Source organism: Mchenga conophoros, linkage group LG9 (genome assembly GCF_057382185.1).
Source record: "Mchenga conophoros isolate Kocher_MC1m ecotype Shallow Benthic linkage group LG9, M_conophoros_male_GT1.1, whole genome shotgun sequence".
NCBI classification, from domain to species: Eukaryota; Metazoa; Chordata; class Actinopteri; order Cichliformes; family Cichlidae; genus Mchenga; species Mchenga conophoros.
In genome coordinates, this window is record NC_140534.1 from 20,596,413 (window position 1) to 20,621,542 (window position 25,130).

At 39.3% G+C, this 25,130-nt stretch overlaps 2 protein-coding genes across 7 annotated transcripts in view; one reads left to right on the forward strand and one right to left on the reverse strand.

The window, feature by feature from the left end:
- Nucleotides 1–1,835: 1,835 nt before the first annotated feature.
- lztfl1 (leucine zipper transcription factor-like 1) lies at nucleotides 1,836–9,459 on the reverse strand. 3 transcript variants are annotated; one of them, XM_085286859.1, is made up of 10 exons: nucleotides 9,190–9,459; nucleotides 8,747–8,871; nucleotides 8,417–8,611; nucleotides 4,858–4,915; nucleotides 4,373–4,444; nucleotides 4,194–4,259; nucleotides 4,024–4,101; nucleotides 3,553–3,711; nucleotides 3,023–3,126; nucleotides 1,836–2,843 (listed from the first exon to the last, which is right to left on the reverse strand). In XM_085286859.1, exons 1-10 carry the CDS (start codon nucleotides 9,190–9,192, stop codon nucleotides 2,825–2,827), a joined length of 879 nt encoding a protein of 292 aa, XP_085142985.1. In that variant the 5' UTR covers nucleotides 9,193–9,459; the 3' UTR covers nucleotides 1,836–2,824. The 3 variants fall into 3 exon arrangements, with proteins under 3 accessions (XP_085142985.1, XP_085142984.1, XP_085142986.1); XM_085286858.1 differs by having other exon boundaries at nucleotides 3,553–3,729; XM_085286860.1 differs by lacking the exon at nucleotides 9,190–9,459 and adding an exon at nucleotides 8,975–9,123 and having other exon boundaries at nucleotides 3,553–3,729.
- Nucleotides 9,460–13,228: 3,769 nt separating this feature from the next.
- Nucleotides 13,229–25,130, forward strand: part of dnajc13 (dnaJ homolog subfamily C member 13) — a 31,491-nt gene continuing 19,589 nt past the window's right edge. For 3 of the 4 annotated variants that reach the window (XM_085286861.1, XM_085286863.1, XM_085286864.1), the window contains exons 1-5: nucleotides 13,230–13,400; nucleotides 16,147–16,227; nucleotides 23,790–23,865; nucleotides 24,197–24,346; nucleotides 24,745–24,786. In XM_085286861.1, coding sequence (XP_085142987.1) covers nucleotides 16,160–16,227; nucleotides 23,790–23,865; nucleotides 24,197–24,346; nucleotides 24,745–24,786 — 336 coding nt within the window. In that variant the 5' untranslated portion in view covers nucleotides 13,230–13,400; nucleotides 16,147–16,159. Of the gene's footprint in view, nucleotides 13,401–16,146; nucleotides 16,228–23,789; nucleotides 23,866–24,196; nucleotides 24,347–24,744; nucleotides 24,787–25,130 lie in introns of all 4 variants that reach the window. The other variant, XM_085286865.1, reaches the window with a different exon arrangement.

A 25,130-nucleotide genomic window follows, 5' to 3' on the forward strand; every position in this document is an offset into this window, starting at 1 on the left:
CCTCCTTCAACACGTATGAAAGGAGGACCACCTCATGTGCATAAGTTCTGTGCAAGATGCATAACTCACATGAGTTTAATTCAGGACGCTGTGGCTTTTAAGGGTTTCAGTGAAAACAAAAAGGGTTTGACGGTTGACTTGCTGGTGACCACTGTTTCTTATTTTGGTGCTATCTTGGTCTACTTTGGTTAGGAGAAACAGGGAAACAAAACACATGTTTCTCAAGATAAGCAAAGCAGATTAGATATGGTAAACTCTACAACAACAGCAATTCTTTTGTGCAAATAATATCAGTCAGCACTATTATTACGAGTATCATCAGAGAGATTTACCTCATGGTCATTTTACCCCCCGGAATCTTCTTAACAGGTAATTTTTTTTTTTTTGGTGGTACTTTACTAAAACCCCTTGCTGATTTAGCATGAAATAATACAGAATCCATAAACATAATAATACTCCTGCCCACAGATTTGTAGTTAAAAACATGTAGTTTTGTGCTTTGTTGTTCCTGGGTGTCTTAGTGTGGCAGCATTAGCATCTAGTCTTACTTACTGGCCTGAAAAAAACATACATGGGTCAACACACAAAACACAATTGCATCTGTAACTTGAAAAAAGGGAAAAGAAAAAATATTTTAAGTACTTGTGAGTAACCAGTGCAGTGACAACAGGCTGCAAAGTCACTGACATCAAGCACCTGTTGCCCAAACTGAGTTTTTTCAAGGTTATAATGAGATACATTTATTTGTGCATGTGTATTTTTGTATTACTGCATTGTGGCGCCCCCTGGTACAGATTACACAAACGTGCCGTGTGTGTGGCATGGCATTCACTACATCGACTTTTTTTTTGTTTTAAATGAATAGGGTGAGTATTTTTAATCAAACACACTCAACTCCCACGTTGTTAGGTGGACCTATTCAACAGTTTGTTAAGGGGAATCTCTAATCATCAAATCTGATTTTCAGAAACTGCTGATTTACTGGGATTTTTCCACTCCCGTTTACAAAGGAAAAAAAATAAAAAGAGAAAATATACAGTGAGTCCCAGTCAGACAAAAATTCCCAGATGCTTTGAGCTGAAAGGAAGGTAAGTTACTCAAATAACAAAATATGTAGAAGAGCATTTCTGAATGCAGCACACATCAAACGTCGAAGCAAATGGGCTAAAGTTGGCATTCCTGTTAGTTAAATGACAGAACACCAAGGCTGTAATTGACATAGCACGACCAAGATTGGACAGCAGAAAAACAGAAAAATGTTGCTGGGTCGGATGATCCTCTACAATATTCGGATGGTGGGGTCATAATTTAGTATAAACAACATGAAAGCATGGATCCGACCTACTTGTATCAGTGGTTCAGGCTTCTGGTGGTGGTGTAATGGTGTGGGGGATATTGAATTGGCACACTTTGGGCTCCCTAATATTAACTGAGCATCATTTAGATGCCACAGCCTACCTGAGTATTGTTGCTGACCATGTCAATCCTTTTACGACCACAGACATCAGTGTACCACAAAGCTCCAGTGATCTTAAACTGGTTTATTGAGCGTGACACTGAGTTCACTGTGCTCAAATGGTTTCCAGTCACCAGACCTCAATCCAGTAGAGCATCTTTGGGATGTGGTGGAACCAGATAGTCACATCATGTATATGAACCAAAATCTCTGAGGAATGTTTCCAGTATCGTGCTGAATCTGTGCCATGAAGAATTATGCAGTTCTGAAGGCAAAACGAGGGTCAGGTTACTAGTGCACTAGAAACATGTTCATGCAGTAAAGTGTCTGTTTAGTGTATGATATCAGCTGAAGTTAAATGTGAAGAAGAAACTTTCATAAAACCGACGACATATTTTAGTACCAGCTTTTATTACCCCATACTTTGCACAATACAAACAAACACACATCTAGTGTAATATAGGGTAGATGTGTCATACTCTACAAGAGCATTACTTCATGAACATCATGTAAATATATATTTTTTTCCTCTTACACTCCATCGCCCACAGCAATACGAAAAGTACATGGATAGAGATTCCACACAAAAATATTCTATGCGATTTTGAAGGGGAAGTAGGGAAATCACTGTAAATCATTATTCATGTCATTTAATAGGCAAGAGCAGAAAAGTAAAAGCTCCGGGTTTTCACGCATTGGGAAAAAAAAACAAAAAAAAGAAATACTGTAGGTATTTGGTGTGAAATACTATTAAATGCTTAGGTAACAAATCAGATGAACCGCAACAGATCAATAAACTTTTTTCTGTGGCTTGGATTTGCTTGAAACTGCATGTAACTCAAAAGCGATGCCAAGTTCACTAGAAAACGGGGCTGCTGAGATTAAGACTAATCAGCAGGATATCAGTAATCACCTGATGCATGAATGCCAAATATTTTAACCTATGATCACACAATAATAAGACTGCAAAGCTTCCGGCAGACAAAAACGTATCTGTCAAATTCAGCAAACAGACAAGGCCTCTTCAAACTGGGACGTGTTGGTAATTGCATAGAGCACAGAGGGAAGTCTGCTAGCTACTGTAAGTGAGCTCTGAATTGAGACACGGAAAAAGAAAGCTCGGCCATCACTACTACATTTGTGTGTGTGTGTGTGTGTGCTTCCAGCTCCTACTCTTTACTAAAGCCGATTACTAGTGAAAATGCCAGACAAAGCGTGAATAACAGTTTCCTTGTGGAAGAGCTTTTTTTCTGTCTCTCTTGTCTTACAGCAAAAGATCAGATGGTTTCGTATCCAAACCACAGTCGTAAATCTTGGTCCCACTTTATACCCGCAAACATCTGTTAAACCAGCTGTCCGGGGTGGAGCTCACTCATTAGGCTCATATCTGAAACAGAGAGCAAAATCTGAAATTAGTCAAACATGAACAAGAGAAGGAAAATCTCACAATTAGCTTATTAGTATTATATATTATGACTACACTGGGATGCCGTATGATTTTATTTTCAAGGGTGCTGATTCATTTTTACCTACTAGATTTGGATAATCTCACAATCATAGACTCACCTCTGCAATCGTTTCCTAATCTCTTTGATCTGCTCGTTCTTCTTGGTTAGAATCTCCTTCATGTTGCGGTAGGCCGCAGTTTGCTGGAACTTCTTCTCCAGCTCCTGCGCGCAACACACACACACACACACACAAACGCACACACACACACATTCAAACGTGAGAAAAACAGCACAGATTGCTCAGTGCACCTGACCAACTGTCCAAATGGCATCAGGCGGCGAGTACAACATTCAATTGCATGACCTTTTGCTTAGAAACTCATGACAGGAAAGTGAACATGAAAAAACGTTTGCTTCCGCAGTGCCACTTGCAAAATAGGAACTGGCTGATGAAGAGCAAGGAGAGATTCGTAAACAGCAAGAAAGGCCTTTTGCGTGTCATGTTCGCAGACTTCATGACACCCTCATTGTCTCACAACTTCAATAATAACTGGGTAGAACAGCAACAACAACACTTGACATTTTGTGGGTGTTAACTATATGTTTGCTCGTTACTTTCAATTCCTGGAAGAGACCAAAGTTGCTCACTTTCTCTGCCAAGGCCAGCTGCTCTTGCACTCGCAGAAGCTCATGTTTGGAAGAGATCAGGTTGTCCTGCAAATCTTTCTGGGTTGCCACGTTGGCGCTGAGAGACCTTTCGTAGTCCTCTTTCAGAGCTGCCACTGTGTCCTCTAGACTGTTGATTTCCTTGGATTGAGCAGCCACCTTAAAGGGAATGGCAACACCGTTACCTCACCTTTTTTTGAATGAGTTGTGACATCAAGACTAAAAAAATCTATTTCTAACGACGACAAAATACACACTTTGACCATGTGGATACATACCATTTAGGTCCAAGTTGGCAGATAAAAGCAAATGGCAGAAAACATTTATATGAAAACGAAAAACTGTAAAGTTAAACAAACGAAAGTAGCGAAATGGAACGCAAACCGAGACCCAAAAAAAAGAAAAAGTGAGAAGATGACACTTGCTGACTGAAAGCCACTTTTGGAAACGTACCTGCTGTTCCCCTTGCACTCTCTGAAGGTCTTTCAGAGCTCTCTCTGCCCTGGATTTCTCATCTAGTGCACTCATGGCCTAAACAATCAAGCAGGAAGAGAATTAACAACACAACTATCGCTATCAAGCAGGAGTAAGATAGCACGTTGTTTAAATTGTTATTTGTGTACCTGGGATTCTAAAGTCCGGAGCCTCGCTCTCAGTTTGTCATTTTCCTGTTGTAGTCTCACTATCTCCTGAAGAAGTATTAAAGATACAGTAGCTGTGGTTTACTATGTAAACATGCGGACAATCCAACATCCCAGTGAATCTATGGAAGCAATCCATATAATGTACCACATTTCTTTACCTTGTTGAGAAGTTCAGACACTCCACTTTCATTCAGAGGGGCCAACTTGGGTTTGCTTGTTTCTTTGTTTATCTGGGGGATATTTTTAAATAACAAAGATTAGATGGTCAATTGTTCTTTATCTAACTGGTATGTAACTGTAAAACAAAACAAAACAAAAAAAAAATCAACACCATTTAGGCAAGTCATTCACTTTCCCATAAATGTGATCATTTCGTCAGAGTCATGAAAGAGCAGTTCATTTTGTTTGTCATAAAACGGTATGTGATAAAACCACTTGTCAACCTCAGTGATGTGTGAGTAAGTAACCACCAGGCTACTATAGACAGGTACAGAAAACTATTTAAAATGCACAGAAGCAGCTGCACGCCTCTCTAGTTACTAACTGTGGGTACAAATACGCTAGGGACACATGATCAATGACGAATATCTCAGCGGTAATGTTTGAAGCTCTCACACGTGCCAAAACTGCACCTTATGCTCACCTTATCGGTGGTTTTAAAGTCAGTCTTCTCAAATTCAGCCACTTGCTCCAACAGCTCCCTGTACGGGTCAGACGATAACAAAGCATTAGACGATAGAAGTAACATTTATTTATATAGTGCTTTTCACAGACCTAACAGTCACAAAGTGCTGAACAACAGTGAAGACATGATATTGCATAATAAGACCGAAAATGAAAAATATTACATGCAGAGAAAAATTATGACAGTTTATTTATTATGACAAATGTAGGGTTACTGTAAACAGCACTTAGATGCTACACTGGGTGCACTGATATGACAATCTGTGTGATCTCCTCACATCAGCTAACTTGTCACCACAATGTCGATGTTTATGTTTTTGAACATTACAGCGATCTACCATCTAAATGTTTGGCAGGGAAACTTAACACCCTATCTCTTGGTGGCAGTTTAGCACTCATGTTTTAAGATGCACGCTTGTGGTGAGCAGATCAGGCTTCTGAAAAGCTGTAATGTGGTTTTAAATAGCAGATGAAGACACGTAGCCTGTGATATGGGGCGTATTCCTAGCTTTAGACACCGTATAAGTCACGTACAGCTGAGCCCTGTGAAAAAAAGGCTTTGGAGGTTATTCATCCACCCACTGTTCGCATATTACAAAACTACTTTTCCAAAGAACACACACAGTGTGTTAACAAGGTGAAAGGTGAGAAGAGGTCACATTCATTTATGAAGTTCATCAGAGTGTCACAGAAAACAGGCGGTGCGTTTATACTTGTGTATGAGCCATGGGGCGCTGCACTGAGCAACCTGGACCCCGGGTCTGGGTCATTAGGTCATCGTAAGTAGGACATTTGGACAGCAAGCTGATGTTATCTGACTGAGATAAAGAAAAAAAGTTGCCTTCATATCCTCACTCGTGAAAAAAAGGACCGGTCGACGTGCGGTTTGGGCTTAAGCGTGACCATGAAATTTGAATTTTAAATCAAAAGCTTGCTCATTTCAGAAGTGAAGCCTACAACCTGTGGCACTGTCAGTTTTTGCTATCTGAACTTTTTGTTTGTTTGTTTTTTATTTTTTGGAGAGGGATGGAGTGAGGGATGATGGGTGAGGGTTGGGGCCTCTACGGAGGCTCGCATGGGAACTTGGACAAAAAAAAATGAAAATGAACTTTTGCAAGATTCGCAAAAGGCTTTGCGAGATCCCGAGTTACATTTGTGGTATCTCACAAAAGTAACTCGGGATCTCCCTCGAGAGTAGACATGGAGGAGGATTTAGAGCGTTTCCTGCGGTCAAGAGAGGTCCCACAAGAGGACATCATGCACATGCAACAAGACAAAAGTTACGGAGCCCCGCGGCTCCATACCATTGTGCACCCTTCATATACCCAATTCTGTTGCTCTGAGATATAGGCATACTTGAGCCAGAAAGCCCTGATACCTTTGTGCCAAAGAGTGCAATATTCTGACAACGGTTCACATGTGATGTAGCTTTGTTTCTGGTATCACATGTGCACGCCCTCATTTCTCCATGTTTGGGCTTGTAATATGAAAAAAAACATTCTCTGAAGAACATCTGGCACACTTGTTAAAGAAGAACACAAGAATTATCTTTCAGGTTTAATTAATACATATGTTATTGTAAGCAAATGGCTTTGTGCCACTTGCTAATGATTATTACTGTCAATAAATATTAGCGTTGTAATTTTTGTGAAATTAAAGTAGCAGACTTAAGTAATTCAAATCTTTTGCAAATAGTTTCACAGTTTAAAAAAAAAAAACACTACAAATATATCTGTATTTGTTTCTGATACTAAACATATCCAGAAATAGCCTTGAAAAAATGTTCAAATGTTAAAAGGCCTAACGGTCTCCTCTGCAAATTATATAAAAATAGGTCATGCACTTTTCTGAGGTTGCACGTTTCCATTATGCTTTTTAATATTACTTTTAATGCTAAGGCTTATCTAAATTCACAGCTCAGTTTACCCACACTGCATAGTGCGTGTGCATGTTGTGGTTTTCAGGCTAACTGAACATCCCTGCAAAAAAAAAAAAAAAAGTGAGAAACAAGCGTAATGGAAAAAAAGGGTTAAACTGACAGCGAGGGCTGGCAGTGACCTTTTTACCTGGCATGTAACATGTACACGATCTAAATCTGAGCAGCACTGCAGAGGAAGTGGTCTATGATACAGTGTGGTGGAACCTTTCTCTTTAACATGAAGCTTACTTTTTACATTGCTGTGACATGACCCCTATCACATCATTTTAACTACCTCCTGTCTATGTAAAAAGGCCTAACTGCTGAGAGGCTTGTTCAGATAAGCCAACCATTCAGCACGCAATGATAAATAATCCCACAATAAACATAATAAAAATGTAGACATTAAAAATGTCACAAAGACTATTCTTCCTTTTTTTTTAAAGGCATCTTTTTTAGGCATCTTTCCATTGATGCCTAAAAAAAATGCCATGATCAGGAAGGTTGGCACTGTGAACTACTCTGCTGCCCCCACAGTTAGTGTATGAGAGGAGGGTGTTGAACAAAGACCTCAGAATAATGAATAACATTTCACATCCCCTGCACAACCTAGTGGTCAGACAGAAGAGTGCTTTCAAGTAGGTTTATATCTGGGACTCTCCACCATTTGACCGTAGAACTGAAGCAGCTTCTCGGATGAGAGGTGAAACGTCTTCAAGTAACTTAAAGAAGTCCAGACACTTTTCTTTGCAAGCTCCTTTGACTTCAAGTAGGAGGCTCTTTCAGCTTCAGTGTAACAAATTTTGGCCCACTGTTCTTTGCAGAATTACTTTAGTTCATCCAAACTGGAGAGTTTACCAGCATGGATGACGTGTTTAAAGTCATGCAAAAGCATTTCAGTTTGATTTAAGTCCAAACGCTGACTTGGCCAATCCAAGTCATGGTGTTTGGGATCACTGTCCTGTCGCATAACTTAAATGTGCTTAAGATTCAGGGCATGAACTGACGGCCAGATATTCTTCTTGAGGATTTTCTGGTAGACGACAGAATTCCATCAATTACAGCAAGTCATGCAGGTCCTGAAGCAGCAAAGCAGCTCCAGACCACCACCACTAACATTTTTGACTGTTTGCACAGGTATGATGCTCTTTTTATGAAATGCTGTGTTACTTTTATGCCACACATAACGGCACTCAAACCTGCCAAAAAGTTCAGTTTTTGTCTAATCAGTCCACAGAATGTTGTCATAAATCATCAAGATGATTTTGGTAAATGTAGGACAAAGCCTTTGTGGGGTTTTTTTTGTTTTGGGGGTTTTTTTGGGGGGGGGCAGCAGTGGTTTTCACCTCGGAACTCTCCCATGGATGCCATTTTTGCCCAGCATCTTTCTTATTGTTTAGTAATGAACACTGACCCTAACTGAGGCAAGTAAGACCTGCAGTACATTTTGTAATTATCCAGGTTATCTTTGTCTAGTATTACAATTTGTTTGATGATCTGAAACATATAAAAAAATCAGGAAGGGGGGCAAATATTTTCTCACAGCACTGTATGTCCGTTTGTCTATATATATCTGATAAGCAATTTCTAGATAGACCACCTGTTTTCCAGCTCCGAGATATCACTCTGTAGTCGTAGGTAAAACTTTTCCGCCTGGGAGAAAAGCTGCCTAAGCAGCAGTACATTGGTGTGGGCTGTGTTGATGAGCTCCATCTCCACCTCCCCACGCACCACCGCCTGCAGCTCGTCCAGCATCTCCTTCACCTCGTCCACTGTGAAGGTTTCCTCCACAAGCCTTCACAAAAATGCACGTAAATTGGAAATGTTTCAGGTACATCTGAACCGAAAAGCACTTCTAATTTCATTTTCCCTGCATATCTACTTTATATAGACAACTGAACGTGAGAAAAGAGAAGAAATGACCAGTCACCTGCTATCTTTGAGCTCCTCGAAGCATGAGTCGATAGTTTTGAGCCTTAGAACTCTCTTTGAACGTGCAAATCGCATATAATTGATGATTTCATTCTGATGGTGTTCATTAAATCCAAATTCAGCCTACACGAAGATAAGAGAATTTTGATTTTAAGCAAAGATCGGCACACAGAATAAAAAATGAACACAAATAAGGTGTACATAAACAAGCAGATAATTAGCTAACTTGAAGAGGATTTTCTCTTGCTAATATGCAGCAGGGCCTTTTCACATGGGCTTGCACATCCAGCGTACTATTTATGTATATAAAGGGTTGCTCGCTAACATTAGCGGTTCACTCGTCTTTTGATTCAGCTTTAGAGCACAGGGCTAGGCGTCTAGCATGCTAAACTCCTAAAAGCGAACAGGTGGCCTGTACAGCAAATCATTTCAGCTACTTACCATGATGGCTGTGCAGCTAACGTTAACGTAACTAAGTTAGCTAGCTTGAAGACTGAGCTGCTCCAAAAGAGGGAAAAAATGGGTTTTTCTGGCTATAATTTAGATCATTCAGTGAGCAGACTGAAAACCAGCGGTGAAATGCTGGAATCGAGTGTTGTTGAAAATCTCTTATAATTACATTCGACGAGGCTAAACAAAGGTTATATGACAGCTATAAGACTATCAAGCAGATTTGCTAGCCTCCTAGCAGCTAGTGTTTGCATTGAGAATGCCTTGGTAACGGAAAAGAGCGTCATCACCTTGGTTACCAGAGGTGCATTCAATGGCGCTACGTAAAGATTTGAAACAAAAAGTGAATCCCAAAACAGCATTAACTGCCTCATCTTAACAACATTTCATATACACACGTGTGTGATATTCACTATAAGATTTTTTTTTAACTGGTTTTAATTTAAGGGTAGTTGTTTAGTCTTGTTGTTGTTCTACGTTAATTCGATCTCAACATAGAACACGCTATCTGCCTTTAACTGCCTCAAAAGTAGTCGGTAATCAAGTCATTCAGTTGTCTGCTTCGCAGTTCAGTGTTTTGACAAGATTCATCCCAGTCAAAATTTCAGCCCCACTAAAGAACTAGCCCATTTGTGAAAGCCTATAAACACATGAGAAGCAGAGTTTTGGTGTGTGTTCCATATACATATATACCCAGTCTACATTCAATTAATGCATGTATACTGTGTCTTAATGTCTGTCTTGGACACACATACACATAATGCAGCTCTTATTTTTGGTGCTACTGAATCTAGAGCAGTATTTAGATATCGAACATCTCCCGATCAGGATGATTTTCTAAATGGATGACTATTGGCGATCATATGACTATTCAGTTTCACCATTTTTTTGGCATCCACATTTCTACCCTTTCTAGTTGCAGATGGGTTTGCACTGAATGTGACTGATGGTCAGTCATAAACTCATTATAAGACTGAATTGACAGCGCTACTGTAGCACACCTGATTGAGCACCGGTGTGCTTAGAGTCCTCATTGCAGGGGTCTGAATCTGATCCAGGCCATTCCCTGTGTCATTCCCCTTCACTCTCTCCCTGCCTTGCTGTCTATTGGCTGCACTGTGCTATAAAGGGGAGAGAATGGATTTATGTTCTGACAACTCTTCCCCTTCATCTTTCAAATCTTCTCTCTCATTGAGATTCTCTGAGTAGAGATTCTCACCATCTTGCTACTTGTTGTGTCTCATCACTGATTTGCAGCTGTGAGAAAATATAGGGTGATTCCCAGAAAACAGAGGATAAAATGTGTGGGACTGTGGGAACAGACAGATGTATGTCATAGAAATGTTGCAATAGTGAAGCCTTATGCGGGAAAAATAGGAACAGAATCACATTACTCCCTCCCACACAACCCCCCCCCCCCCCACACACACACACAGAGAATAAAAGCAGACCATGTAAGAGGAGGACAGTGTGAAGAGACACAGCACCTTCACACTTTTATGAGCCAAACACTACATATGTAGTGTAAAAATCTTTGGAGGTGTTGCACTGAGAACTGAAAATGTTTTACTAATAGAAAATTAGCCAGGAAAGCAAGTAAGAGTTTGAAATACTAATTAATCATTTCGATCATTACATGCAATTTGTTTTTTCCTCTCATTTCGTCTCAACTTTATTTTTCCGTCTCTTGTCTTGTGATTGCAAAAAGCCTAAATTGTCTTCTTCTGGTTTTTTTTCCTTTAGGGATCACCACACCGCATTACCTGCCTCCATCTCCACTTATTCCTAGCACACATCCATTAATCCTCTATGTGGACTTCCCGGCAGCTCCATCTTCAACACCCTTTCCCTAGTATATCCACAACCCCTCCTCTGCACATGCCCTAACCATCTGAGCCTTTCTTCTCTAACTTTGTCTCCAAAGCACTCAGCCTGAGCTGTCCCTGTGATGTACTCATTTTGCCCAGTGAAAATCTTAACATCTTCAATTCTGTCACCTCCAGTTTGGCCTCCTGCCTTTATATCCAAATCACACATAATATCAAGTCTCACTACCAAAGTATTTATTATGCAGCAAGTACCTGCCTGAGCTCATTCATTGCACAGTATACAGCAGTAGGTGGCACCATCTGGCTAGAAAAAAAAGTATGACAGGAGCACAAACCACAAACACAGGAACCCTGTCCAGTCTAACCCAGAGGGTTGTAACAACAAAGCCAAACTCTCAGCTATACATTTTGTAAAGACCATAAAGTTCTAAATATCAAATTTTAATATTTTCAGCAACAGATTGCAATGCTTTTAATTTCTCATTTACTAGACAGTTAGTCTTTTTGTAGTCTTTCAGATTCTGTTGATCGTCTGGTCTGTTTCTCCATCAGTCAAATGCAGTGGACATCATCTGAGCCAAATAAAAGCTTCACTGATTGGCACTGTCTTCTCATCCTCAAGAACTTCACCCTCCATTTGACTCCATGGAAAAAGACGGAAATGTTTTTTTTTCTCCCCCTCATGTCTCTCTAGCTCTAATTAAATTAGACTAACGGGCAGCGCATGGTTAGTCACCTAATCAGATGGCTTATAACGTGACTGCTGCTCTGCTCAAGTTTAGTTTGCAACATCTGTCAGTAACAGTCAGTAACAAGGCAAAGATGTTTCCTCTTTACCTGCAGTCACGGTGAGTTACTTAAAAATTCAGACAGGGGTTGAAAAACAGTAAAGTTACACGCGAGAGTAACTTTTTAAAGAGTAACAAATTGTTACTTTTTCTTAGAGGCCTTTATGATGGTCCTGTTATACATCTCAGTTGTTTCTTTGTAGGCTGTTCACAGTTTAACATTGTATTCAGGTAGTTTACTTTGATGGGCAGCTGAAATATGAACAATGTGTCAAAAAGAAATGTAATATTATACAAATGTGAGTCATTTCAAGACCAAATGCATGGAAAGTGAATGGAAAGAGAAAAAAATGAATATGAATGCAAAAAAAGTAATGAAATATAATGGGCAATAAAATACATAAAATGATGTAAAAATAACACAGTGCAGTAAGCAGTGTGTAGATTCATGTTAGGATTACTGGGGAAGGATGAAAAATACTGTTTTCTACGTGTTTATTTAAAGTTGTTTGAGTGTGCCTGACATATCTGTGTCCTTTATTATGCTCTGGAACTTCTCTGTCTAGTGTTTTTAAGTGGAGATCCTCATTTAATGTTTCTTCTACTTTAGGAACAGGCTTAACCCATGTGCGGGAAACTGGCTGTATGAATACTATGCCTGAGCAAAAGGAATTGCTGCATTGATGGGAAAGTGTCCCTAGGGGGCAGAATAGTTGTATTTATCCCAGGAGTTGCGTTTTATTGAACAGGCTACTGTTCAGAAATATGTTCTTTCCAGCTATTTCCCCTCTCTTTCTGCAAATTTTTTTTTGTAAGATTAAGAGGTAAATAGTAAAATATAAAGGAATCAGCGAGGTTTAATCTGCTGTCCAGTTTACCAAGCATCCCTTCGACTATCCCTATATTTTCGTCATACATAACTTTGATGAAAAATAAGCAGACACTTTTAGTCATGAAGGTTATTTGGAGTAATAATTATACAACAGGCTACTTGCAAGTAGAGGAGCTGTACTCCGTTTTCATTCCCTGATCGTGCATAATTTTGCAAACTACTTATTCTTATTTATACCTCTTTACTTGAATTTTTTAATAGTACCTTCACTTCTTTACGTGTGTAATCTGTATGTGCTCGACTATTTGGTGAAAAGGGAAATGTAAGTATTATGTCTGTGGTCGCATATTCGGTCATTTCTTCTCTAAAAGAAACTAGAGATTTCCAGTAATAAACCCCTTCCGCAGTATATGGCATCGCTGAACTGTTCCGAGGTCAGTTTCGAAGGTATGTACCAATTGAAAAATAGAATGATTCGACGTAATAACCGATCTGGTATCAGGTATCTTCACAATGTTGGTTCCTGACAAACCAATCAGCTGACAGCCGCATGACAGGCAGGCCTCACGCTTGCGCAGTAGCACACTTTTGGTATGAGGAATATGGCAGCGTCCTGAGTCCAGTTGGGGGGAATACGGCGTAACTGAGCACCTTCAGCATCACACTGGGAAAACTGAGACGCACCGGGCACAGTCAGAGGAGGGTGGGGGGCTGAGGGACGGCTACGAATAACACCCGTTAGCGATTTTACAGGTAAACGCGGCCGTTAGCGCCTGCCACTGTCTGCTTCTCCAATGTTTGCTTGATTGAACCCTGTCGCTAATGCGACTAGCTAGTTCGTCCGTAAAACCTGAGTGATGTGCTAGTTAGCCGTTAGCTGGTGGCTAACCCAAGCACTGGCCTGCCACAGCCCCTTTTTCTGCATTTGTCAAACAGACGCTGATAACAAAGTATATCGGCTGGTCACTGTAGTTAAGCGGAACAGCAAGTGTCGACGTCGCAAAACTATGCCGCCGTGCTTAGCCTGACAGTGAACCGCGTAGGCCTGCTGAAATGAACCAGTCTGGCTAACTGCTTGGTAACGTTAATGCTGTTTGTCATGGATTTACTTGACAGATCAGCAGCCAGCGCACAACCTGCACACAATTTAAGAATTGCTGTTTGCCATTTCAGCCTATTTCGTGTAACTGTTAGTTTTATATTTCTAGTTAGCTGTTTTTTAAAAAAGAGAGAAGAAATGATAGTTTTCGAGAAGATATTTGCATAAAATCCTTGCAGATCCACAGAAGATAATGCAAACTAAGTTCCCGTCTCGGTTTAGAGATTGTTTCATATAGTTGGCTAATGTCGGTGTGTGTTGCAATATATCTGCAGGGCACAAAAAACCCAAAACAGGTGAAAATAAGATTATCAAGCTCATATTATGTGTTTGGCCTGGCCTGGCCTAGATATAAGATTTTATATGGTTCTGAAGGTCTGCATCCTTCATGTGTTTCCCTACTCGAGCATTGCGCCTTTTAATTTACATGAGCTTCACTAATATCATTGCAGAGAAGAGAATTTAAACTAAAGGTATTTAAAAAACCTGTTAGAGCCATATAGTGATGTCATAGCACATGATATTTTGACCCTTGCACCCACTCTGATGCTAAAGTTTGTCAGCCATCTGCTTTCCAAAGGAAACAGGTGACCTAGCCTTGTAAACTAAATAGTATTTTTATAGTATGTAGAGTACTGAGAGTTACCTGATCAAATTGTTGTGATGGATACAACCTGTGGCTGCAGTCTAGTTGGGTAGTTCCTTGTGAGTAACATGGTATTAGATAAAGATATTTGGTAAAAAGGACACCCCAGTATCCTCTGTGGGATTGCGGAAATTGTCACAGACAGCCACATAACAAGACCTTTGATTATTAAAAACTGTATTTGTTAAAGGAAAAGTTGTGAAAATCTGTTTGGATCAAGTTGTCATGTTGATTATGTGCTTTGCTTGCAGTGTGCTGGGTTCGCCTATCTCATATTTCTTTTTTCTGTTTTGTTAAAATGTGTTTGAGGATAGACCAGGAATAATTTGCTGTTGATAAGGGCAAAAAGGGACAGATGGGTACAGGGAGGGGTAAATCACATGACCCAGCACTGGAATCTACCTTGTTTTTTTCTTTTCCACAGTCGTAGCAGCACACTCATCCCAGTAATGTAATAAAACTGCTCTGCTCTGTGCTGCAGCAAAGCACAGTCTATGCAGTCCCTCATGCTAACATCTGCCTGTATGAGATTATACAGTTACATGACGGTATATTCGGAGGGAAATAAATTATTTCTTTATTCTTCCTGAAACAGCGATGTCAAACCTTTAAAACTTTGGAAGATCCTCATCCTGTGTTGCCATACTTAAAATTTGCCTAATATTGTGTCTGGTCCTCGGTAAAAAACAAGAAACTGTGATAAATGCATAGATGAATAATTTTGCTGCTCCCTGCTTTATTTGCACTCCGATCTGGAGAGGAAGGAAAACTGGAGTCAGATTTTTTTTTCCAGGATCCTGGCAGAATGCTGACACAGGTTCCCCTTGTCACATTGCAGTCGCTTACAATTTACTGCACTAAGGATAGCAGAGGCAGTTTTTCCCACCTTTTCTCTACTGTGTTCTGGTGACTGGTTTATCGTTAACTGTCCGCTACTTAAAGTAATGTTCTGTTTTGTTTTTATTGTCAGCTGGAAAAGCAAACCTGTTAATCCTTGTGCACCTGTCCTAGTCTGGAAGTAAAATTACAGTGATTTATTTTTCCTTCCCATTGTAAATTCAAATTGGGAGCCTGGCCAAACCCTAAGACACCATCTAACTTCTGTATATTTACGTAGCCTCAATTATCCATGCTGGCTTCATGCCAGACTTTATTGACACATTCTCAGTTCGTGAACTGCTGTATTGTTTTTGCACCTATGGTTATCAGCATGGAATGGAGACATTTGCTTCCCCTTTGTTTATGCTGAGCAAGCTGTAATATCCCAGTTGGTTCCTTGGGGGTGTCACTTTTCAAAGCGAGTCTGCAAGAATGCAACTATAAAGGATAGAAGTAGAGCATGAAGAGACAGGGTTGTCCCTGCTGTAGCTTATAACAGTGAAGAATGACTCAGTCATGGACTCCCAGCTGCAGAAGACTCTTCCCTGTTAATGGATAATCACTGTTTGCACTGTATTAGTTCGGTATCTGGTGGAAATCTGAGGCAAAATATGTTCAGAGACTGTGTGACATGTGTGTCACGGTATACTGGAATGTGTGTTATGTAAACATGGTATGGTTGTGAATTACAAAAGTCTGGGTTAAGGATTTTGGTAACAGCTGATATGACAACTGGAAATATAATACTTACCCTAAAGAAATGCCTAAACGAACATCTTTAAAACATGTTTTTCCTTGACTTTTGTATTTGTTGAAGGTGAAAAACTTGCTTTTTAAAAAATTCCTGTCATGGTAACTTTCCTTCTGTGTTTTAGGTCCTGTGAAAAGATGAATGTCGTCAAAGAAAACAGAGACCTGGCCTGTTTCTATACTACCAAACACTCCTGGAGGGGAAAGTAAGAATGCAACTTTTGTTTTGTTTTTCTTTTTTTAGACTCACAAATAGTATTTCAGTGTCTTCGGTATATTTTGTTTCAGATGTTATGCGTATAATTTCACAAAACAGTGGATCTAAAGCGGAAATGTCCCCAAATTATCACTTAGATCTTTCTTTATTTTTGGCTTCTTTATCTTGGGAAAATATAGGGGGTCATGCATGAAAAGCTGCTTTACTAAATGATAGAGCTAGTGTTCTTTTTCTGTCAAACATTGTAGGTGGTAATGAGTGCCTATCAGGAGATTAAACAACAGTAAACACTGTATTATATCTTGGCTGGGACAAGACATCAAACATTTTTGTTATGTCAAGAGCCTATTGGACTGGGGAAACATGCCTTCTTTCATGTTTACTGCCTACCTTATAAAAATTATAAGCTAATGTGTTTTATGTGTGTAGAAAAGTTAAGATACCCAACTGATTTTTATCCTAACTATGCCTTTAGGAACTAACTGAGCTATGTTAATGCATTTTTAAAAGGAGATTAAAAACGGTTATGATGTAATACAATACAATGAAGCCAACGTACTTATCTGTGAACATGTATCTGATTAGCCCCCAAAGTCCATCATACACCGATTTATGGGACATTATACAGCATTTAAGTTGTGTCAGTGTGCAAATTGAACCCTTAAACCGGCAAATGTGTAAAACTAGTAGCTGCCCTGTACTTGGAAGCCCTCAAAGCTAATAGAAAGGACAAGTCCTAGTTTGAGCAGTCAGGAGGTGGGATCACATTACCAATACTTGCTTTCTAAATGCCTTTGTCCCATTAAGGCCTGCTATTGACCTGGGAAACTTAAGCAGGGCTGCAAAGCATTAGCCATCGTCAGAGGTTCATCCACTAATGCTTCTTGAAGTGTCCGGCAGAAACGCGCGTTGATGTACGATGACCCCTACAGTGAACACATCCAGTGGCTCTTTTATGCTCTGAGGAATCTTGTTGGTGTGGGAAGCATAAGTGAATATCCTATGATTGAGCATTTCTATCCTCATAGTCTCTTCACATCTTTTTGGGAATGGTTTTCTGAGCAGGGAAAATTTGAATCGTATGTAATGGCCTTTTCATTCATCCCATGTTAGCTGAACATCTATGGGAGACTTGGGACGAATATGTTTGCTAGTGCTCTACACTGCCATCACAAGAAAGCCAGAGCTCATTTTCCCAGATATGATTTAAACTCAATCCTAGACCAGAGGTCAGCAGCTCTTCTTCTAATAGAAGAATCTGTTAGAAGAGGCTTTTTTAAAAAAAAAAGAAAACATTGACCAGAAAATTATTTGTGACTGGCCTGTTATGATTATTTGGTACTTTTCATCGCAGCTATGAAATCATAGAAATTTAATAAAATAAGATGTTTACTTTTCTTATGAAACAATTTTGAAGTTGTGGTAAAAAATAAATATGATCATGTTTGGGATTATTTTGAAATGGAGTAACTGTGAAGTTAGGCAGGGCATTTCATGCAACATGAATGAAATGTATTTGTACTACTGCAATTTGACAGTAAATGCAACATATAGTAGCCAAATGGCTTTAAAACAAAAAATAAAAGATGTTTTAGATTTCATATAATTTTGTCAAGCTGCAACTAAAGCATACCAGTGAGCCATAAGCATTGTTGGTTTAAAAAATCTGTTTACATGTTCTTAAGTATTTTTTTTCCTGATTTCACCCTTCTTATGCCTGAGCAACACGAGGATCCAATTTAAGGTCCTTTTAGTGGTTTATCGGACTTGCAAGGCTCACGTCATGACCCTCCTGACCCAAGTTAAATGCAGGTCATTAGGTCAATGCTTTAGTGAACAGGAATTTCTATCCTTATAGTCTCTTCCCATCCATACGGGAATGGTTTTCTGAGCAGGAAAAGTATGTGAATCACATGTAATGGCCTTTGTAAACATAAATTGTTGCCATCAACATTTGAAGGTCACTTTACTGACTCACTGAGGAGAGTGAGAGAAAGTGACAGAAAGTTAAGAGTAGGGCGGCAGAGAATTATGCGAGTGGGTGATCACAGAGAAATGAAAATGAAACTTGAGCTGGTGCTTGTGTAACCCATTTCTGTGCCTCAGACAGAAAACGTAGACAACCTGAGATTGAGTTGAGCAGTCTCTCTGGTGCAAGTCAAACGCAGTTTAGAGGATCTGCCACACAGGGCTTTGATAGATCAGCAGAGAGAAAGATTCTCATTAGGGTGCAGGTTTTCATCTTGCTTTATACCAGCTTTATTGTGGGTGGCTTTTGTCTTTAGTGGGTAGTGAGAAATATCTTATACCATTTGGTTTTAACCAACCAATTAAGCACTTTTTTGCCACACCACGAAGCATGCCAAGGAATGATGTTCTTGGTTTTATTTAATTATGCAATTGCAATACCCGCAGTAAGAGGAAGCTGTTTCAGGTTGCCACAGGAGTGCCTCAGAGTCACACTCTAATGTGTGATAGAGACAGACTTTGTGACATGTCATGTGACATTGCCAGTTGCCTTACAGAAGGAATAAAAGGACAAATTGTCAGTTAATCAGTTTGTTTTTGCCAAAACATCACAGTTAAGGAAAAAAATAAAATTAAAAAAAGATTTAATAAAGAAGATATGTGAGTTGTTGCATTTATCCATTTTCAAATGAAACCCTTTTCTCAGAACTTTAATTATTTCTTATAACTTTTGGTTGGTTTTCTATTTTTTGTTTAACTTTTTTTTTTCTTACACTTTACTAAATCATCTCCATCAACCCCTTTTTTAACAGCACTGTGCTACAAACTGACTTCCTATAGGCAAAGCTTGCAGAAATAGAGACTTAAGGAAAGTATAAATAAATGGCTCAAATTGTCTGTAAGAGAGCCTTCATGCACTTTACCAATTACAGTAGGACAGCCCTTATGTTTTATTTATAGAACTGCAGTAAATCTACAGCGTAGGCTATGGCTTAGCTGTGTACCATATGCTGTACCTGATGTGTACCTTCCCAGAAATGTAACTGTACATCCCAGTGATGCAGACCTCCACTGTGATTGGTCTGTTTGGTAGTAAACACAGTTTATTGATTAGCACAAAGATGATTTCGCAGTGAAACAAAATGTATTAAGCTATTACTGTATCTGTCTTCCTCAACTTCCTCGACTTCCTCAAATGGAATACTTTGTATTCTGCCAGTGTAGACAGATGGAGGTTTTCCTCATAATAGCTCTAACAGTCCATATACGCAGGGCCGGTTGTTCAGAGTCTCTCCTTCCTCCATTTCAGTAAAAGTAACTGTTCAAGAGTTTCTCAAAGTTCAGTGTGAATGGCTCAGTTTCGCTTGTGATGGCAGAGCGATACAAACACACCAGCACACTAGCATAAATGTCGCTCATTACTTAAGGGATTCAACACAGTACTATAAATCAGGCATTCGCTTTCCAGTGTGGACACAGGGATTGGGCCAGAGACAATATTTGTGGTCTTTTCTGCAGGGATGGTGGTGGGAAAAAAAAGAAAAAAAAAGAAAAGGTTTTGTTTCTGTATTTTTGCCCGCTTCCTTTTTTACACATTTCAGATTCAGTTTCAGATTTACTAACAGTGATGAAAATCTCGTAGTCTTGAGTTCACTCACTGTTGCTGTAGAGTTTTCCACTGAAATATGCTTGTGAACATGATTTAGTCAAATCTTGTGACTAGTTTTAGAGAGTATTAGATTAAGATGTTTCCCTGACTTTTTACACAAATTGATTTTCTTTTATAGCTTGCTTTATATTTGCAAGTGTAGCACCTCTATTCAGTCTTTTGAAAAACTAGGCTCACCCTTACGGCTTCCACAGGAATTAAAATTTTAAATGTCATCCAGGAGCTGTGTGAGCACCGTTTTGACAGTGTTATCATTTTGGTGTGTGTTAATACAGTGCCACAATCTCTGTTTTTTGTTATTCAGTTTAAAGCAGTCATTTTCTTATTGCTAGTACAGCTATGCATCTTTTTCACCGTTAAAATTCTGTGTTTATACTTGGGGTCTTGTCATTGCCTCCCTTCATAGTATTATAGTTTTGGAGCGCACTCTATTCACTGCTTTCTGCATCTCTGTTATCCAGTGTTTATGTTGAGTCTTGTACGAAAGATTATTTTGTGTTGCCCTACTAACAACTCTTAAGCTCAGATGTCTTCGTGAGAAATGAAGCACGTTTTAAGGAGAGACGGTTGAGAAGTGTTCAGTCACATACGGTACAGGAAGTTGCCTAATGGGAAGATTATGAAACCTTAGTAATGGAGAGAGGAGAATGGTGATTATATCTGTGGTGTAAACTGTACCTGTTTTTGCTTCTATTACCATGATGGATGGCTAAACACATGATTGTTCCAGGTCTTGGCCAGTTGATTTTCATACCTTTGTATGAATGTAAATCTGAAATTCAACAGCATATGTTTAAAATGTTTTTAAAGGATTCTTGCAAAAGTGCTTTAAAGGTTGTTTAATATAATAGGAATAATCATTCTCATAATCTCTGCATAGTACTGCATAATAATCATTCTAATAATCTGCTCTCCTAAATTGATCTGAGTTGTACTTCATCTTACATTGTGTATTCATTTCTTCCTGTTATTGTGTGCTTCATCCTGAAAGTCAGTTCTTGTTAAGTCTTTATTGTTTCATTTAAGATAATGGCATTGACGTTTACTTGGTTTACTATGCCGTTTCTCGTTTTAATGCTGCTGGCCTCTGTGAGCTACCAAACAAATTTCGTTGTATAACTACAATGACAATAAAGTTCTTTAAGTTTAAGTTTATTTATTAGCAGCTACATTCTACTATTCAACACAGGTTCAATTTAAAGACATGAATTAATTGTTAAATCAGAAAATTAGGCATAAATTTGGCTTTTTTTTTTTTCCTCCACGTGTATACCAGATAGAGAAGACTGGATATTGCCTTTGTACCAAGATTGTTTTTTTTTTTTTTTGTTGTTGTTTTTTTAGTCTATCAGCCCGCAGAGAATTAATAATTAACGAAGTTTGTGCTGACATCCAATTCAAGCCATTTGGCACCAAGGTCAAGACATGTAGAGAGCCAGAACCCTGAGATCAGGGCAGACTCATGGTTTTAGACTTCATTCCTTAAAATAACATAATGATGCAAAAGAGGCAGTGGTGTCAAGAGAGATGAAGCAATTTATATAGTTTTCTAAGGGTGAAGCTTCCCAAGAAGGACATGACATTGGTATATAAAGGAGAAGGGGTGGGACAGCCTGAGGGATGAGCCTGAGCCTAATGGCATTGCCTAAAGCAACTGCCTGTCAACTTGTGTTAGTCATTTCATTCATACAGAATTGCAAATGGATTATGTAAAAGTAACCACTAATATTAACTTCCTCTTACTCGGCTTTCTCATTGGACTAGCTCATGTTAACGGGACCTAATGAGGATGTACAAAAAGGAAAGGAACTAAGTCAGCATGTTCAGTCTGCACACTGTACTGTGTACTGTGCAAATATCTTGAGCTACCACTCTTGTCTTTACATTTTGGTTCAAAGAAACCAGACTTTTTGTAATTTTCCTGTAAAAATTTGATGAAACTGAAAAAAAATGAGCAAAGACCGTTGAGCCATTATATATTTAGTGAAGCCTAATCAAAGATGCAGAAATGCTCTCAGGTACCTGTCAAGAAGCCGTTTGTAAGGTACAAAAATGATGAGTAAAGGCTAATATATTCCAGATTACACAAGAGCTGGACTTAAAATCAGTGACAACAAATCTTGTGAAGTGATGAATACAAATTTGAAGTTTTTGACTCAAATCCTTGCATATATGTACATAGGAGGTCAGAGGAGCAGTAAGACAGTGAGTATGTGCAGCCATGGGTAAAACACAGTGTTTGGGAAATTATTAAACGCACAGGTATTCCTACTTTTGGGAAGAATGTCGTGGTTGCCGGACGCTCCAAGAACGTGGGCATGCCCATCGCCATGTTGCTGCACACAGACGGCCGTCACGAGAGGCCCGGAGGTGACGCTACAGTCACAATTTCTCACCGGTAAAACACAGTGATGAAAATGGAACAAGGGCAGCCAACATCCAAAGAAGAACTTTGAATGTCCTTCAAGAAACACAGAGAACTATTAAAAGAAAACTTTTAACGTTCAAGCTGGGTTGAAGAATCAAGGTGCTTGTTCCAAATATGGACTTTAAAGGTCATTAGAATTGTACAAACTCTGTTTTTTTGTTTTTTTTCTTATGTTGTGTATTTCCATGTATGTGTGCAGGTTTAAATTAGTCTCTTCACCCATTTCCTGTGTTAAAAGCAAAATATGCAGGAATAAGGGTAGCTCAAGACTTATGGAAAGCACATCGATACCAGGTACAATTTATATGTAAACACACTGTGTTTGCACTCTTTCTCTTAATAAACACAGCATAAATAACTTAATTTAAAAATGAAAATGTATGAATTGGGCAAAAACAGCTGAAAATGTTGCTGTTGCCAAAAAACTCCAACCAAGCACATATTGATCTGCCACATTTGACATGTGCACACTGTCAGCGTAACATACTAGAATACTGAGAAATCATAATTCAGCACTTCCTTCCTGTTATGTTAGAAAGCACCACTCATAACTTCTCTTGAATTTGTGTTTTCATCACTATTTAACAATGAGTCATCACAGAATTGCTGAGATACAAAAGGTTGTAACCTTTTGTTGTAATATGTCAGATAATATTCTTAGAACAAAAGCGATTTCGGAGGACGTGCGCTTAGACGTGACATGCCCTATATCGAGCCCAATCCCCGCATCACAGATTTAAAGAGATTTATCTGGATTTTCCCTTAAAATTTAAATGCATTCTGTGTATTGCCTATGCGCAAACCTGCCCTAAAATTCAATGAATAACCAAAATTTGCCTCACTGTTTTGTATGGAACCTTGATGACTCACACAGACAAAAATCAAAACCCACTGAAGGCAGTGTGTAAATGTTTGGAAACTACACATTGTTCACGTTCACTGTCGTATAGGGCCAGTGAAGCTTGATACTGTTAGGAGTTAAGGTTTTCCTGTGACTCACAAAACACCTGAAAACAATGTTATGACTATAACTTCCGTTCCCTGAAGGAGTGGAATGAAGTGCAACCCAAATGGTATGGGAAATCATGCTGCTGTATCCTGTATTCCTATTTGGGGAAAAGGGGAACTGACCTAACCAACCTGAATATGGTTGATGCCGTTAGGTAACCCAGTCTTTATAAAGTTACTTTGGTTGAGTCGTCATTGGCTTACAGAGGGCCAAAAATAGAGCTTTTCATTTCACATTATTCTTACCCTCTCACATGTAACGGAGTGGGAATTTTAAGATAAGTTAATGTGGTTCTTTTCAAGGCTGTCAAGATTATCAGGATCTCGCATAATAATAAAAAACCACCACACTTTCGCCCTGTTCCCCACACTCTCAGCGAATATTATGTGACTGCCTGGGTTGGTGTAGGTGTTGCTTCGATGTGTGGTTGGTGATGGGTAGGCTATGTTTCTGACTCATTCCATCTCTGTGTTCCAGGTACAAGCGAGTCTTCTCAGTGGGGACACATGGCATTACCACTTACAACCCAACCACGCTAGAAGTAACAAATCAGGTCAGTATGAATGAGAACGTCTTCATGATGTATGAACCTCTTCTTCTACCTCCAGTGCCTCACAGATGCTTGTGGGATGTGCTGCTCTTGGCACTTTGTGGCCCACATTTTCTAAACGGTTTAGTATCACAGCTCTGAATATATTTTTCTGTGTTTATCGGTGCACAAAATTTGATCCTGCTGTACTGCTGCATCATTGCATCTTATAAGACATTTATCTTTATGCTTCTTGTACATTTGGAAGCACTTGGAAACTTTTTAAATGTTTGAACTGGTCTTTTGATGCTTTAACATGTGTTTAATCCTGTATTTTCACTGTCTATGTCTGTAGTGGACTTATGGAGACATCTGCGGTATTGGCCCGGTAGGAAAAGGTCAGGGCACAGAGTTCAGCCTCACATTCCGTAAAGGCAGCGGCAAGAAGTCGGAAACGCTCAAGTTTTCAACAGAGCACCGGACAGAGCTGCTCACAGAAGCGCTGGTGAGGATAAACACATGGCTAGTACTATAGTACCACCATTGACTGAATAGACTTTACATCCTGACTGAGGTGTTTTGATGTAGCCTATTGTAGCTGTAGTGTCTTAACAAGGTCACTTAATGTGCAATGCACTTTTTTTTTTTTAAGAAATGCAACACTTGGAAGTCACAACGTTTGATGTGCTGTCAGTGTTGTGCAAAGATATGAATCATTGGAACTGTTGTTCTTGTAAAGAATTAAAGTCATTATGCTGAACTAAGCAGCAACAAGTATTTCCTATGGAAGGAGTTGTATTTTTCCATCGTTGAAGTTGTGTTTTACAATTATTAGTCAATGATTCAACAGTTAGCTGTGTAAGGTTGCACACTGTTGACTTCCTTATTATTCTTTTTTCACAGCGATTCAGAACAGAGTTTTCTGAGGGGAAGATAACTGGAAGGGTAAGTATTTATTTTTGTGCTTAAAAAAAAAAAGAGAATAAAGATCAAAATGAAAGTTTGAATATACATTTATATGTACAGAAGTACTGGGCCACCCACACGTCAAACCTACAGGAGCTTCTCAGCCACTGAAACACATGGCATGAAGCTCCTGGTGCACAATTTATGTGCTGATGTTAATGTCAGATGAGGTTTGGAACTCTGCAGTTTGCCAACAGAGCGTTGGCGACTTGCACACATCGTGTACCTCAGCACTCAGTGACCCTAATTTGTAACCTTGTGTGGTCTGCCACTTTGAGTTGTTGTGGTTCTTAAATGCCGCTAGTTTGCAATAATACCACTTA

Coding starts and splice junctions, on each gene's coding strand:
- lztfl1 (XM_085286858.1), bottom strand. Junction 4,260..4,372: donor TGTCTGAACTTCTCAACAAG/GTAAAGAAATGT, acceptor ATACTTCTTCAG/GAGATAGTGAGACTACAACA. Junction 3,730..4,023: donor GAGTGCAAGGGGAACAGCAG/GTACGTTTCCAA, acceptor ATTCCCTTTAAG/GTGGCTGCTCAATCCAAGGA.